Source organism: Lepisma saccharinum, chromosome 8 (genome assembly GCF_977018435.1).
Source record: "Lepisma saccharinum chromosome 8, izLepSacc3.1, whole genome shotgun sequence".
NCBI lineage: Eukaryota > Metazoa > Arthropoda > Insecta > Zygentoma > Lepismatidae > Lepisma > Lepisma saccharinum.
Window position 1 is genome coordinate 14,238,477 of NC_139236.1, and position 13,634 is coordinate 14,252,110.

Genomic DNA, 13,634 nt, shown 5'->3' on the forward strand with positions numbered 1-13,634 from the left:
TGTCCGCAAACTTTCTTCTTATACTTAGATGACAACACTTACTGTGCTGTGAGTCTGTACAGCACGCTAGGACACGGATTTCCCGAGTTGATTGGCTCGGATCGTACCTCCCCAGCAGAATCGAGGGGCATTCGGCCACAAATTCTAAAAATCTAGTTGGATCAGTGATTGGTTGGATCATATGAACTTTCCAGCCTGATCATTACCAGTGCGTAGTTAGAGATCGGTTAGTTCATTGAACTCTCCAGCCTATGCCTATTTTTGTGGCAGCAGGAAAAGGTTTATTATCCATTTAGCCTTGACTCACCTCACTCAACAGGTCGCTAGGTGACGTGGCTTGCCGCGAGTTGATAGCTTCCTGGAGATGAGGCCTTGCTCGAGAAAGGTTTATTATCCAGGGAATTCGGCCAGATTCTGCGCGCCGCGAGGTGGCGAAAACGTGCTATGAAGCCAATAACACGGTATTCGTTGTAGCTTAACAGAGTGCGGAAAATACATAGCGCGCTGCAAATTTTTGAGCCTCTTAACGTGAGGAGTTTCATTTCCCTTCAGTGTTTTATTAAACTTCTTCAATCTATGAAATATGTCCCTTTCTTTCTTTTCATTTTAGTAAATTGAGTAACGTGCTATAGCACGGTAGCACGTATTAAGAAGCCGCCACTGCCAACTGGAAAATAGATGTGCTCTCTGCATGGTCAAATTAGAAGTGTCAGTTTTCAGATATAGGCTTCTGAAAATTGGTTCAAATTTATGATTTAAATTTTTAAGGATGGGGTTTATGGATGGATAACTCAACAAATCGTATTTGAGCATGCAGGACACCATTTAAAGAGCTTTATAACATGCCCATGGCCATGAACTGGAGAAACATCATCCTCTGAAAGCAATTGAGTAAGACATTGCATTGCCTTGAAACACAAATGCCTAAAAACGAATGTTGCCATGAATTCAAATTCATATCAATATTTACAGCTAAAGTTTGGTAAATTAATCGCAACATTGTACTTTCCAGCGACATTGAAAAAGTGGCCTTTACAGAAGCAGCCCTGACGCCCCAACCAAACTACTTATGGATCTAGAACTTTGCAGGTCTACATGTGGAACACCTATACAAAACCTGTAGAGGTTTCGTCAAAAATTGAAGAGTGTTGAGCAGGGATCCCTAGGCCACTTCACATGGAATGACCCTATTATTATCATATCTTGTTCAAGGAGTTTCCTGGTTCGTTATGTGTGATTCATATTTGTTCCTGTTGCGATTAGATTCTATGAATAAAGTGAAATTAAAACATAATTTACAAAGCAAAAATTGTTTTCAAAAACTTTTCATTTTTTTTTTTAGTATTTTCAGCTGGAAATTTTTCCAATTGGTTCCGATAGCCAATATGAGTTTTTACACACTCTATCGGAACCGATTGGTCTAACTGAACCAATTGGTCTATCGGAACCGATTGGTCAATTGTAATGAATTGGTTTTTTATTGGAAAGTTTGATTTGATTTTGATTTGATTTAGTTTATTTTACTTCGCGTTTTGTGCCTCTTGGCTAATTTGCGAAGATGGGGATGAGTGATGAAATGATGAAATTGATGAATGGACATTCACAAACAACCAAGCCCGACCGGGATTCAAACGCAGGACCCTTGGCGTCGCAGCGCGATGTGCTAACCACTCGGCCACAGGGTCGGGCTTATTGGAAAGTATTTTATTGTTTTGATATATTGCTTAAGAAAAAATCTTAACTATACAACTGTAAATGGAATGGATAAACAAACTAAAATGTATCTCTGGTAAAGCATGTGGAATTTCTAACTTACAAAACTTTCACATACAAACTTCATTGTGATTAACGCACTGATAGAAAATCGAAAAATATGCTTCTTCAGTCATAAATTGACATTTTGTTCTTCCTTTATACGTGTGAAAACAGCAACAAATTAGGTTAAACAAAGAATCTGACCCACAACACTTGAAAAAGTGATAAACAAACAAAACACTGTAGAGGTTGGCTTAGTTGATCAAGAGATTGCTTCATTTTTCCAATTGCATTACATACACTTAAGAATAACCATCCAAATTTAATATTGAAAACACAAGAACTAATCTGAACATTTATTCCAACTAATAGCTCCTTTAAAGTCGAGTTGGTTCTTAAGAAAGAGTTCTTGTTAGGTGTTTATTATGATAAATCTGACTTCAGGAGTATGCATTAGAATTCAGAACAAATTCTGTTCAAGTGTGCTGTTTTTCCAAAGAACTTCTGAATCACAGCCAATGTGGTGTCAAGAATCAAAGTGCCTATGTTTTGAGTCAATAAATGAATTGATAACATATTGAATCTACAATATATACCAACTTACAATTGGATACAATTCATCAATTAGAAATTGTCTTGATTTTCCAATTTCTTTCAGTTGAGATTCCGATTGTAACCAATGCATTCCGATAGAATCAGATTCATTCCAATTGAAACCGATAGAATCCGATTAATTCCAATTGAAACCAATTGAAATTTCAACTGGAACCAATATAAAATTCATACAGGCTTAACGTTGCATTTCAACCTCATTACTAAATCGGGACAATGAGAACGAAAAATAAACTGATAGGATGGATGATGGGATAAACACAATGATACACCCGTGCCTTACGGAGGGATCGAAGCTGGGATCTGTGATTTCGTAGCGTGTTACGTTGTTCACTCCTGCACGGAGGTCGGCCAAAGAGTGAATTATTCTACTGCTTTATTATTTTCTTTGTTTTCTAAATATAAATTCATTTTCATTGTACGAAGAGTGTTCAATTGAAACCGGGACTTTTGATGTTTCATAAAAAGTGAACATGTTTGAACGTGCAGAAAGAAATTTTATTTCTCGATACAGTTCCTCTCTACACTAATCCAATTATCCCAGCGTGTAACTAGTGCTTTGAAACGAGAAGCGTAGAAAGATTATTCAGTCCATCGCAGTCATAATCGGACTGTTGCTTCGTGTCTCAGTCGGTGCTGAAATGCTGGAACTCCCTTTTGAAGTCCAAAGAGGCGAGAATCCTTTGAAGCGAGGTTTGTGCTGTTGCGAGAGTGTGGCAGTAACTCAGGTCTTGTCGGAACGTATTTAGTTAGCAAACCAGACAGTTTCTGCGATCGCGTCATTATTTTGAACAGAGCGTCTGTTCCGCAATTTGACGACATGTTACCCGTCGACTGCTGTCAGGGGTCAACGGTTCCACTCCCTGAATGTTCAAGGGAACGGCTGCAGTGGACTCAGAGCCACCTCGGTTTGCTTTATAGGCTAGGGCCATCTTTAAACCGTTTGCAACAATCTCATATCTTACTGCGGCTAAGAGCCCCCGGCCCCCCAAGTGGCTCGTGATACCCGCGACGTCATATCTCAATGAGTTAATGAGCTCTCAATGATATTTGTCTCTTTTGAGTAGACCTCGGAGGGATTTTAGGTCCTAAACAGTGAGCTTTAAGGTCCCCAAAATAGCCTCGAAATCATAAAGTAGGTTCTAAAAATCTTACGTTAGGCTGGAGAAATCGTAAAATAAGTTTCAAAAAACTTAAAATGGTTCAAAGTTCATGAATAACACTGATTAGGTACAATCATGAGAAAGAAAATTTCAAAAGAACCACAAGAAATTTAAATAGGTAAACATAAGAGCCAAATATTAGCTTTCTAACAAAATTCTCGTTTGTATACATTACTTTAAAAATTATCCAAAAAATATTGTAATACTATACTTGTGCTGTCAGCAAAAGTTATTTGTTGATATGAAGAATGAGTATGTACGATGTACAGTATATTTGCTGCAAGATACCAGGGTTGAATTCAGGAAATTATTCGCTCCGGGAATTCTGTGTGGATATTTCTCCATAGATGTGAAAAATTGCAACTTTTATTAATGCAAATCCCATTGAATTTATAGATATTTATAAATACCCTGTGGCAAGTTTTTTTCATAGTTTAGCTTTTATTCTTATCGAGGATGGAAAAGAAGCTGCGTGGAAAATAAAAAAAAAATCCTCAATCCGTTTACTTCGTTCAACCATCTATTGCAAGAAAATATATCTTGAACTTGATTAGGTAAATTCGGGTTTGAATTTCTTACACAATTACAATTTCTCGTAGATTAATATATTCCATAACATTTGTGACTTGCATGTGTAGATGCATTTCGAGTCTGAGTATGTAAACTACGCACCTTAAATTAAATATTTAAATGTACAAACGGTTGAGTTGAATTAGAATTTTTGAGTACATTGAAATCAAGATCCTTTTTATTGTTAATACCTAGATATATTTGTATGTGTATGTGTGTTAGTGGTGAGTTGAAACAGAGAAAACTTCTGTTTGTACCCTTGAATTTTTGGAAAGTTTGCCTTGAAAAAAATGAACCTGAATTTAATCATGGCCATGGAGTGGCCTTCCTGAATACAAACCAATCTTTGGTCGAAGTCCGCCTTTTCTCTGTGATGATCATTTTATATGTTGAAAATGATCTTTCAACAGAAACAGACAGTCGTGCAAATTTCAATACTGAAACGTTATTTCTCGTTCGTAAGGTGTGAATGCCACAAAGCACTGAACTGACTCGAAGTGAGCAGACCACGTGGGTCAGAAGTTTACATATTGGACTGTGCAGGTAACAGAGGCGACAGATATTTTACTGTGTTTGGAACTTGGAGAAACATCGTGGATTTGTAGGGAAGGAAATCGACAGACAATGTGTTTCAAACACGATAGTAATTGTTTTTTCGTCACCAAACAGAGCAAACACCTCTGTGTGATATGCAAATACTTTAAAACCTTAAAAAACTATTTAAAGAAACCTTAAAAATGCTTAATTTAGGCGCATATACCTACAATAGGTTCTAAGTAGCAAAATAGGTCATTTTAGGCACTACAAAACTTCATCGGTTGTTGCGTTTTTTAATGAAGCGCTGATGTAACTTGTTATTTCTTATTTACCTGCATAGGAAAAATAGGTTAAAAACCTAAAATACTATGTCTAGTTATAAGAAAACTGTTTTATGTACATCTGAATGTGTTACAACCTTGAAAATTTACCTTTGAGTCTTGTCGAAAGGAAGTATTTCACACTCTTCAGCAAAAGGTTTCCTCACTTTCTTCAGCATATCTTTTTTCCTTTTCGTCAAACTTGTGCAGAGAATGCATTGAAGTAGTTTACTCCAAAATGTGGTTTTCCGTTTTTCCCTCCGGAGGTAATCCACAAGGTTGTGGACGTTTCTGGCGGCGCAGATTAACTCCAGAAGAAGGAGGTGGAGAATCTCCAGGACGCTCACCAGGCTTCCTCCCACGAACACGCAGACGGTTCCTCCGAAAGAGGCTGAAATAAAAAAGAGCTCCTTGGTTCAATTACCCATGAGTAGGGTCGATAATATTTGGCATTATCACTAAGGAAGAAGGGAGTTTATAATAACACGTGAGGCACAAGAGGCACTGTGACAGGATATGGTGTGAAATGGAAATTCTTGCATTAAAGAAAAATCTGTGTTTCGAAGTAACTTGCCATTTGTAACGGAGTTACTTTTCCGAGGAACTGTAAATTGTAGTTGTAACGGGCTACTTTTAAAAGTAAGTAGTTGTAACTGTAACAGAGTTACTTCTTGCGATAGAAGTAATGTTATTAACAGTTACTTTATGACACGTAAATTCTTAAATTGAATATTTGTGACTTGGGGGAAGACCTAAATTTGGCAACTGTTTCCGACAATTTGTTGTCTTTGGATTCTAAAGTGACATGATTTTCGTGGAATCCACTAATTGAGGCAAGGGAGCTAAGCCCCGTTGCATGCCACATTTAGAACATCCACGTTTTATTGCGGTTTGTTATTTCCCGTATATAAAGAAACTCTTTATCAAGTACAATATTGGCATTCCCATCGTGCTGCAGTCGAAAGGGTTGTTAGCTCAGGGAGGAAATGTGCTGACACCACATAAGGGAAACTTGTCAAGTGACAATTTTGAATTTCAGTTGCGTTTAGAATATAATAGCAATTTAATGTAATATAAGAAAACCTTGATTCTAAGTTGTTAGTTTCGTGCGAAATGTGCAGTCTTTAGAACTATTTTCATAACTTGTTTATGAATACATGTTCCTGGTTAGGTTACATTCATTTGTGTTTTTTTTGTTGGTACTGATAAATGAGAAGGACACTTCATAACTATAATCCAAATACTTTTTTCTTGTGTGTGTGTGTGTGTGTAATGCAAAATTCGCATAAAGAGTTTTCATTTAGAATATATATTTATTTAGATTTTGTAAATGTTTGTACTAATTCTCGTCTCGGTCTTGACCCAAAAGTTTTTTTCAAAGTTTATTTTATGTCCAGTTTACCTTAGATAGGCTAATCAGGGCAAGATATAAGTTTAATTCGTAAAATTTACGTATGCTTTGCCCTCAAATCCCTCCTCTAGCTCCCACCTGACACTCACCCCTCCGCCTAGCAGTGCCTCAAGTTGTCTGTCGGACATAAAGCAGTACTGTGGTAAGGAAGGTGCAAGCACTGATCGTCCTGATTTGGTTTGTTATGTTGTGCACTGTACGTCAATTGTACGTAACTGCAGTAAAACGAGAAAAATATTTTACGTAATTTTTGGCATTTGTAAAATCGATTTGGATAGTTAGATTTTGAAAACAAAAGTTTAGAACCATGCACAATTTTCTTGTAAGACTTTAAAATTACATCCGTTCCTTATTTACAGCGTAATGAATATCATTATTGTTTGCTTTTCATTGTTTGAACTTTTCGCCTTCATTCTTAATGTACGAACGGGCTTGTCAATCAAGACCTTCTCTTAAAACATTCTATGTTTAATAAAACCATGTTTATGCATTTTAAAATGAAGAATAAAACCCCAATATAAGGAAAAATAAACAAAATAATGTTCGCAAAGAATCGTCATTTTGTTTTTATGATGTATAGGTTGTTTTATAAATATATTTCTTCATGTACGTACAATTTACGTAGCGCTAGTTACACTGTAATATTGGAATACGGTAGTGTTCTAGGGTGTGGCCGCGGTGGCTCAGTCGGTAACGCGTCTGACTACCATGCTCAAGGTCCCGGGTTCGATTCCCGGCCGGTTCAAATCCGGGAACTTTTCTAACGATGGAAGCGGCCCCGGCGCCCACCCAGCGTCGAATAACATGGGTACCTGGGGAAACCTGGGGGGTAAAGGCGATCAGGGGCGATCGCATCACCCCCACTCACGACCGGATCGAGAAAGTGTGGGGCGTTACCCCCACACCCCCTATACGCCTTCATGGCGTGGTGCTAAGCACAGGGGAACACTTTACTTTTTTACTTTTAGTGTTCTAGGGTTAAACTGGAATTGGAACTGCCGTGCATGTGTGTCATTCCGGGATCGATCTAAATACAGCTTAAGGGGAAAGAGGCTCTTTATCTCGTCGGTGGAGACACATAGTGGTTCGGATCCCACTTTAAACTGTAGGTCCAGTCCCGATTAGCCTTGCTGTGCATAAAGTGGATTTAAAACACGAACTCAATCAATCAATCAATCTTTATCTCGTCTCAAGTCATGAAATACAGGGTGTCCGGCTTAGACCTTTAACATTACAAAAGAGCATAATTTTGCATAGAAACCCATTACATTTTGGTAGAAAAACCAAATTTTGCATTTTTTTGTCCCAGCAACAGCACTTCACACAACCTCGATATGAGCCCTCCCTGTGGCACGGCAGATGTCGAACCGATATTCCAATTCCGTCCAGGTATTCACTAGCATTTGAGGGGTCACATTGTTCATCGCCTGACGAATTCTGTTCTAAGTTCTCGACGGGCATACTGTAGACTTAGTCCTTGATGAACCCTCAGAAGAAAAAGTCGGGGGGGGGGGGGGGAGATTCAGCGAGCGCGGAGGCCAAGTACGTGGTTTATAACCTCTTCCTATCCATCTTCTAGGAAAATGCTCATCGAGAAATTCTCGTACAATGATAGCAAAATGTGCCGGGGCTCCGTCTTGTTGTAAAATGGTTTCTGGAGGCATTTGAGGCACAGCGTAATGCTGTAGCATGTCTAAATAATTCGTTCCTCTATTTTTTTCTTCAGCAAAGAAGAACGGGCCTATTATCTTCTCTTTCATTAAACACCACACATTAACTTTTGGCGAGTCTCTCATAATTTCACGAAACTCATGAGGATTGTTACTTCTCCAAATACGGCAATTTTGCTTGTTAACTTTGCCACACGTGTGGAATGCAGCTTCATCAGAAAATGACCCCTTGTCCAGAAAAGCATTGTTGTTGTCAATTTCGGTTAACATTTTTCCCGAAAACGTCTGTCTTTTAGGCTTATCATCAGGATCAATTCCTTGATGTAACTGGATCTTGTACGCCCGTAGACGTAACCTTTTGTGCACAATGTCATGGATAGTAGACCGAGGAATGTTGAGCTCTAAGCTTTCACGTCTTATTGATTTTCTTGGACTTCTTGTGAATGCAGTGCGAATCACTTCAATGTTTTCCTCTGATATCTTCCGCTTCGCGTACTTCACGGCCACTGACACAACACTTCCAGTTTTTCTTAGTTGTTTATCCCATTTAGCAATACTCAAATAGGAAAGAACATTGTCGTGACGTTGAAAATTGAATTCACGCCGAAAAGCACGTTCAACAAGCTTCACAGATTTGTTTTCTGCCAGTGAAAGAACGCAGAACACTTTCTGCTGAACCGTCAACTCCGCCATCTTGGAATTTATGCGTTACACGCGCATGCGCGTCACGTCAACTCGAAGTACTGGTGATTCTCGCAAATGGCATAGTTGCCAGTCCCATACAAACAATAAGTTTCATTTGAAATTGAATGTAACTAAAGTTATACTGTTTTGTAATGTTGAAGGTCTAAGCCGGACACCCTGTATATAGTATAAGCAATGTATACAGGTAGATATTATGTCTGGATAACTCGCATAGTTATGTAAATTCAAGGCGAAACCAAGAGGAATGCGGAACTTGTATCTTGACTTACTTGACTTAATTCCTGTTGTTCCCTGTGGAACATAGGGCATCAACAAAGCATCTCCACCTGGCCCTACTGACGGCGATTCTCTTCACTGCATTCCAGCTCTTTCCTTCCTCCAAGGCCTCAGCGTGAACAGATCTTCGCCACTTCTGTCTAGGCCTCCCTCTTTTCCTTCTTCCCTGCGGGTTCCAGTCTAGTGCTTCTCTCTCGACAGCCTCATTTTCCTTCCTCAACGTATGCCCTATCCAATTCCATTTTCGCCGCTTTATTTGTATGGACACCTCGGTTTCTCCAGATTTTCTCCAAAGTTCTTGGTTTTGAATCACTTCTGGCCAAAAGATATTCAAAATTTTTCTCAGGCAGCGATTGATGAAGGTCTGTAATTTAGAGGTAATCGTTTTTGTTACTTTCCATGTCTCAGACCCATACAACAGTACAGACTTAACATTACTTCGAAAAATACGAAGTTTGGTCTTCATAGATATCTTCTTGTTTTTCCATACTGGATAGAGCCTCACAAAGGTGCCATTTGCTTTTTGGATTCGTTGAGAAACATCCTGTGCCGCCCCTCCATCTTTTGCCACCACACTACCCAAGTAAGTAAAGCTATCCACATTTTCAATAATCTCTTCACCAATATTAAACGGGTCTGTTTTTGTGGAGTTAATCCTCAGTGCCTTGGTCTTCTTGGAGTTAATCACAAGTCCTGCTTTTTTTGCACTTTCTATCAGATCTGCTAGTTTTGTTTGCATATCACCATGTGCTTCAGATAAGAAGCACAAATCGTCTGCAAAATCAAGGTCTTCTAGTCTGTTATTCAATCCCCATTGGATACCACGTCTTTTCCCTCCTATTACATTTCGCATCACTGCATCGATCACGATCAGGAACATTGTAGGTGATAATATATAACCTTGCCTCACTCCAGACTGCACACCTATTGGTTCAGATACACGGCCTTCATGTATAACTCTACATGTATAATCACGATAAGTTTCTCGGATAAGATCAAGAATTTTTGTGGGCACTCCATATCGTTTCACTTCCTTCCACATTGCATTTCTGTTGACCGAGTAAAATGCTTTCTCGAAGTCAACGAAAACTGTATAGAGACGAGATGACCATTCTATACATTGTTCCAAAATTATCCGCAAGGTGTTAATTTGATCAATACAGGAGCGATTTGGTCGAAACCCTGCCTGTTCTCTTCTGAGTCTCGAGTTAACATGCTCCTTAATTCTGTTTAGGATAACTCTAGTGAAGATCTTACTCGGAATGGACAGAAGTGCTATACCTCTCCAGTTGTCACACTTTGATGTATCCCCTTTTTTCGGTAGCTTCACCAACAGGCCACTCCTCCAGTCCTTAGGCATCACTCCCTCTATCCATATCTTCTCAAATAAGGGCTGCAACGTATTTGCTGTGGTGTTTATATCACTTTTCAGCACTTCCGGTGGTATGTTGTCGACACCAGCTGCTTTACAATTACGTACCTCTCTCAGAGCCTGTTTAATCTCTCCTACTGTTGGAACATCCGTCCTAATTCTTACACTGGGGCCAACATCATCATCATTATCATCTTCCTCTTCCCCCTGGTCTATCTGAGCATCCACAGAGCGATTAAGGGTTGCAGAGAAGTGCTCCTTCCAACGTTTCAGTTGGTCCTCGGTATTCGTAAGGAGGGTACCATCTTTACTTCTCACTGGTCGATTTCTCTGCATCTGTTTCCTTGACAGAACTTTTGTGATGTTGTATAGTTCTTTAAGATTCCTCTTTTTTGCTGCTTCCTCCGCCTGCTGAGACAGATTGTCTACCCAATTTCTTTGATCCCTACGAACACTACTCTTTACTTCTCGATCCTTCTCTGTATACTTTGTTTGCAATTCTGCTTTCCTTGCCCTTGTCCTGCTTGAGTTCATTGCCTCCTTAATTACTTTTCGCTCATTAATCCTTTCCCAGGTCTGCAGAGACATCCAATCTTTTTTCCTCCTATCCTTGAAGCCCAGAACCTTTTCACTTACTTCTGCAAAGGCAGATCGAATTTTTGTCCATTCTCTTTCAATTGTTTCATTCTGCTCACTTTCATCGGTCAATACTTGGAACCGATTTCTCAGTTCAATCCTGAAGGTTTCCTCGAGATTCTTATCCTTCAATTTACTAACATCATACCGCTTCCTTGTCTGTTCCATTCTCTTCTTCTGAGCTTGAATTTTCATTTTAAAGTTAGCCACTACCAAATGATGATCACTCCCAATGTCTGCACCTCTCTTGTTTCTTACATCCTGTAGCGAACGTCGCCACCTCCGTCCAATTGCCACGTGGTCTATCTGGTTTTCTGTTCTATGGTCTGGTGATACCCACGTTACCTTATGGCATTTCTTGTGAGGAAATATAGTACCACCAATAACTAATTCATGGCTAGCACAAAAGTCCACAAAAAGTTGTCCATTCTCATTTCGCTCTCCTAAACCATGTTTACCCATCACATGCTCAAGGCCTTCGTTGTCATGCCCAAGCTTTGCGTTTAAATCTCCTCCAATTATTATGATATCCTTCCTTTTTTGCTTCTTTATTGTTTCATTGAGCTGCCTATAAAACTCTTGTTTCTCTTCAGGCTCTGCTACTTCTGTGGGTGCATAACACTGGATCATAACGATGTTTCTGATATTGGTTTTGAAATGTGCCACAATTATCCTCGCAGACACTGGATACCATTGAATAAGGCTCCTTTTTGCTTCCTTGTCCATCAATATACCCACACCATCACGGCTCACAACTTCACCCTCAGGTCTTCCAGAATATATGAATGTAACTCCTTCGTGAGTATTTACCTCTCCAAACTCTGGCCATCTGACTTCACTTATACCTACGATGCTCAGACAATAGCTCTTCATGCAGGCCACTGCCTGCCGTAGTTTTCCACTCTCCCGCAGGGTTCTAACATTCCATATTCCAATTCTCGTTGTCCTTTTCAGGCCAAATGTCGTCGTCTTAGAATCAGTTCGGCTTCCTCTTGTTGATGTTTCTTTAATAGTGTGATTTAAAGTGTGCGGGTTATTGGCCCACAGCACCCGATCTTGGTGATGGGGCTGCCACCTGAGCCTCCAAGCAGGCTAATTTTCTGTCGGGGTATTTTCCCCTAGTCTTTTAGGATCCCTCCTCCACAAGACAGTGGCTTTTTCTCATATTTATACTCAATGAGAATGAGTGCCTCTTCCGCCAGCTATGCCGTTCCAAAGGTCACCTTCTCCGCCATAGTTTCCGTTGAGGTCTTCACCGTAACCCTGGCAAGGGGCCCTTACAAGGTACTACCAGCCGGTGCCAGCTGGCCCAAGGTTTTTTAAAAAGAGGTGTTACTCCTCCTGATTCCTGGTTCTTCCGCCTCCTTCGCCGTTGAGATGGCCATCCATCTTCTTCCGCCATTGGAGCCGTTGACCAGTAGGTTGCTTCTTAGTCTGACTCTTTACCACTAGCCTGCCCAGCATGGGAGACCCTACCAGTAGCTATGCTACCGCTGATATAGCCTAGTGGATCATCAGAGTACGCAAGCCCCACCACCAACTACAAGGTCATGCAACCACTAGGTGGGGGGAACTTGTATCGGCACTATATTTATTTTCAACATAATCTCTACAGATAGATTTCACTATACTTTTCCCAACATCTCCTGACGAAGTTAAAAAAAGAATTGGTGAGTTCCCTCAGTAAAACAGGAAATTATCTGGTGAATACTATATATGACATACTCCGATGGGAATATTTCAGTCCGGCGTTTCATTCTACTTCTACAATTGCGTTTCATTATTCTGGCTGTGTAGGATCATAGAAATATCTGGAATATCTGGCATTTTCAGTGGCTTTTTTATGCGCAAAACGAGGAACATATTAATTCTGCTCATATTGACAGAATATGAATATGATCTTTTTCGGAAATAATAAAAATTCAGAATTATATCTTTTGTAACAATTGCATCAAAGAGATAAAAGAGGTTGACAATTCTGACCAAAAGTGACTTTGAAAGTGAATTTTTGTTATTAAATATTTAGTTATTTCTTATGGATGTATGAAAGTTAGAAAGCAAAATTTCATGGTCTATCTACCGTCCTTAGTGTCTGCATTGCTAGGTGCAAAGCCTATCGACTTTCTGGCATCAGGGAATTGCATTAAAATGCAAGAACAGTCACTCATTTCTCAGGCATTTCACCATAATTTTGTTCAACGTTGAATGACCATATTGTTAAATCGTCAATCTATATATAGGCATATATATTTAGTTGTTTAGTTGAATGCTAAGACGATTTGATAACATATTTTACAGTATGTTAAAATTTTGCCTGGATTTCCTGATACAGGGGTACAAGGGTTACATCTTGGGTCAGGTACTGTACATTCATTCAAAGATTTAGGGCGATACATAGTACCTCAGTACCCCGCCGTTCTTGCACCACTGCTGTTCGGCCCTAGAATTTATAAAAAAACAAACACATCTTTAATCATAATACAGATAATTTTATTTGCATTTTTTGTATTCGTACATATCCATCCACTATAATAGTAGTAACTTGGGGGGGGGAGGAGCATTTGAGAAGTCTGTCACAGGACCCACCCCCCATGAACCTCGTTACGC

At 39.6% G+C, this 13,634-nt stretch overlaps 1 protein-coding gene across 1 annotated transcript in view; it reads right to left on the reverse strand.

The window, feature by feature from the left end:
• The window catches only part of LOC145991671 (uncharacterized), a 72,654-nt gene extending 60,754 nt beyond the window's left edge, over positions 1-11,900 (reverse strand). The window contains exons 1-2 of the mRNA XM_083127734.1: positions 10,277-11,900; positions 5,069-5,348 (exon numbers count right to left, since the gene is read on the reverse strand). Of these exons, the coding sequence (XP_082983860.1) occupies positions 5,069-5,348; positions 10,277-11,900 (1,904 nt within the window). The remainder of the gene's footprint in view (positions 1-5,068; positions 5,349-10,276) is intronic.
• Positions 11,901-13,634: the final 1,734 nt, after the last annotated feature.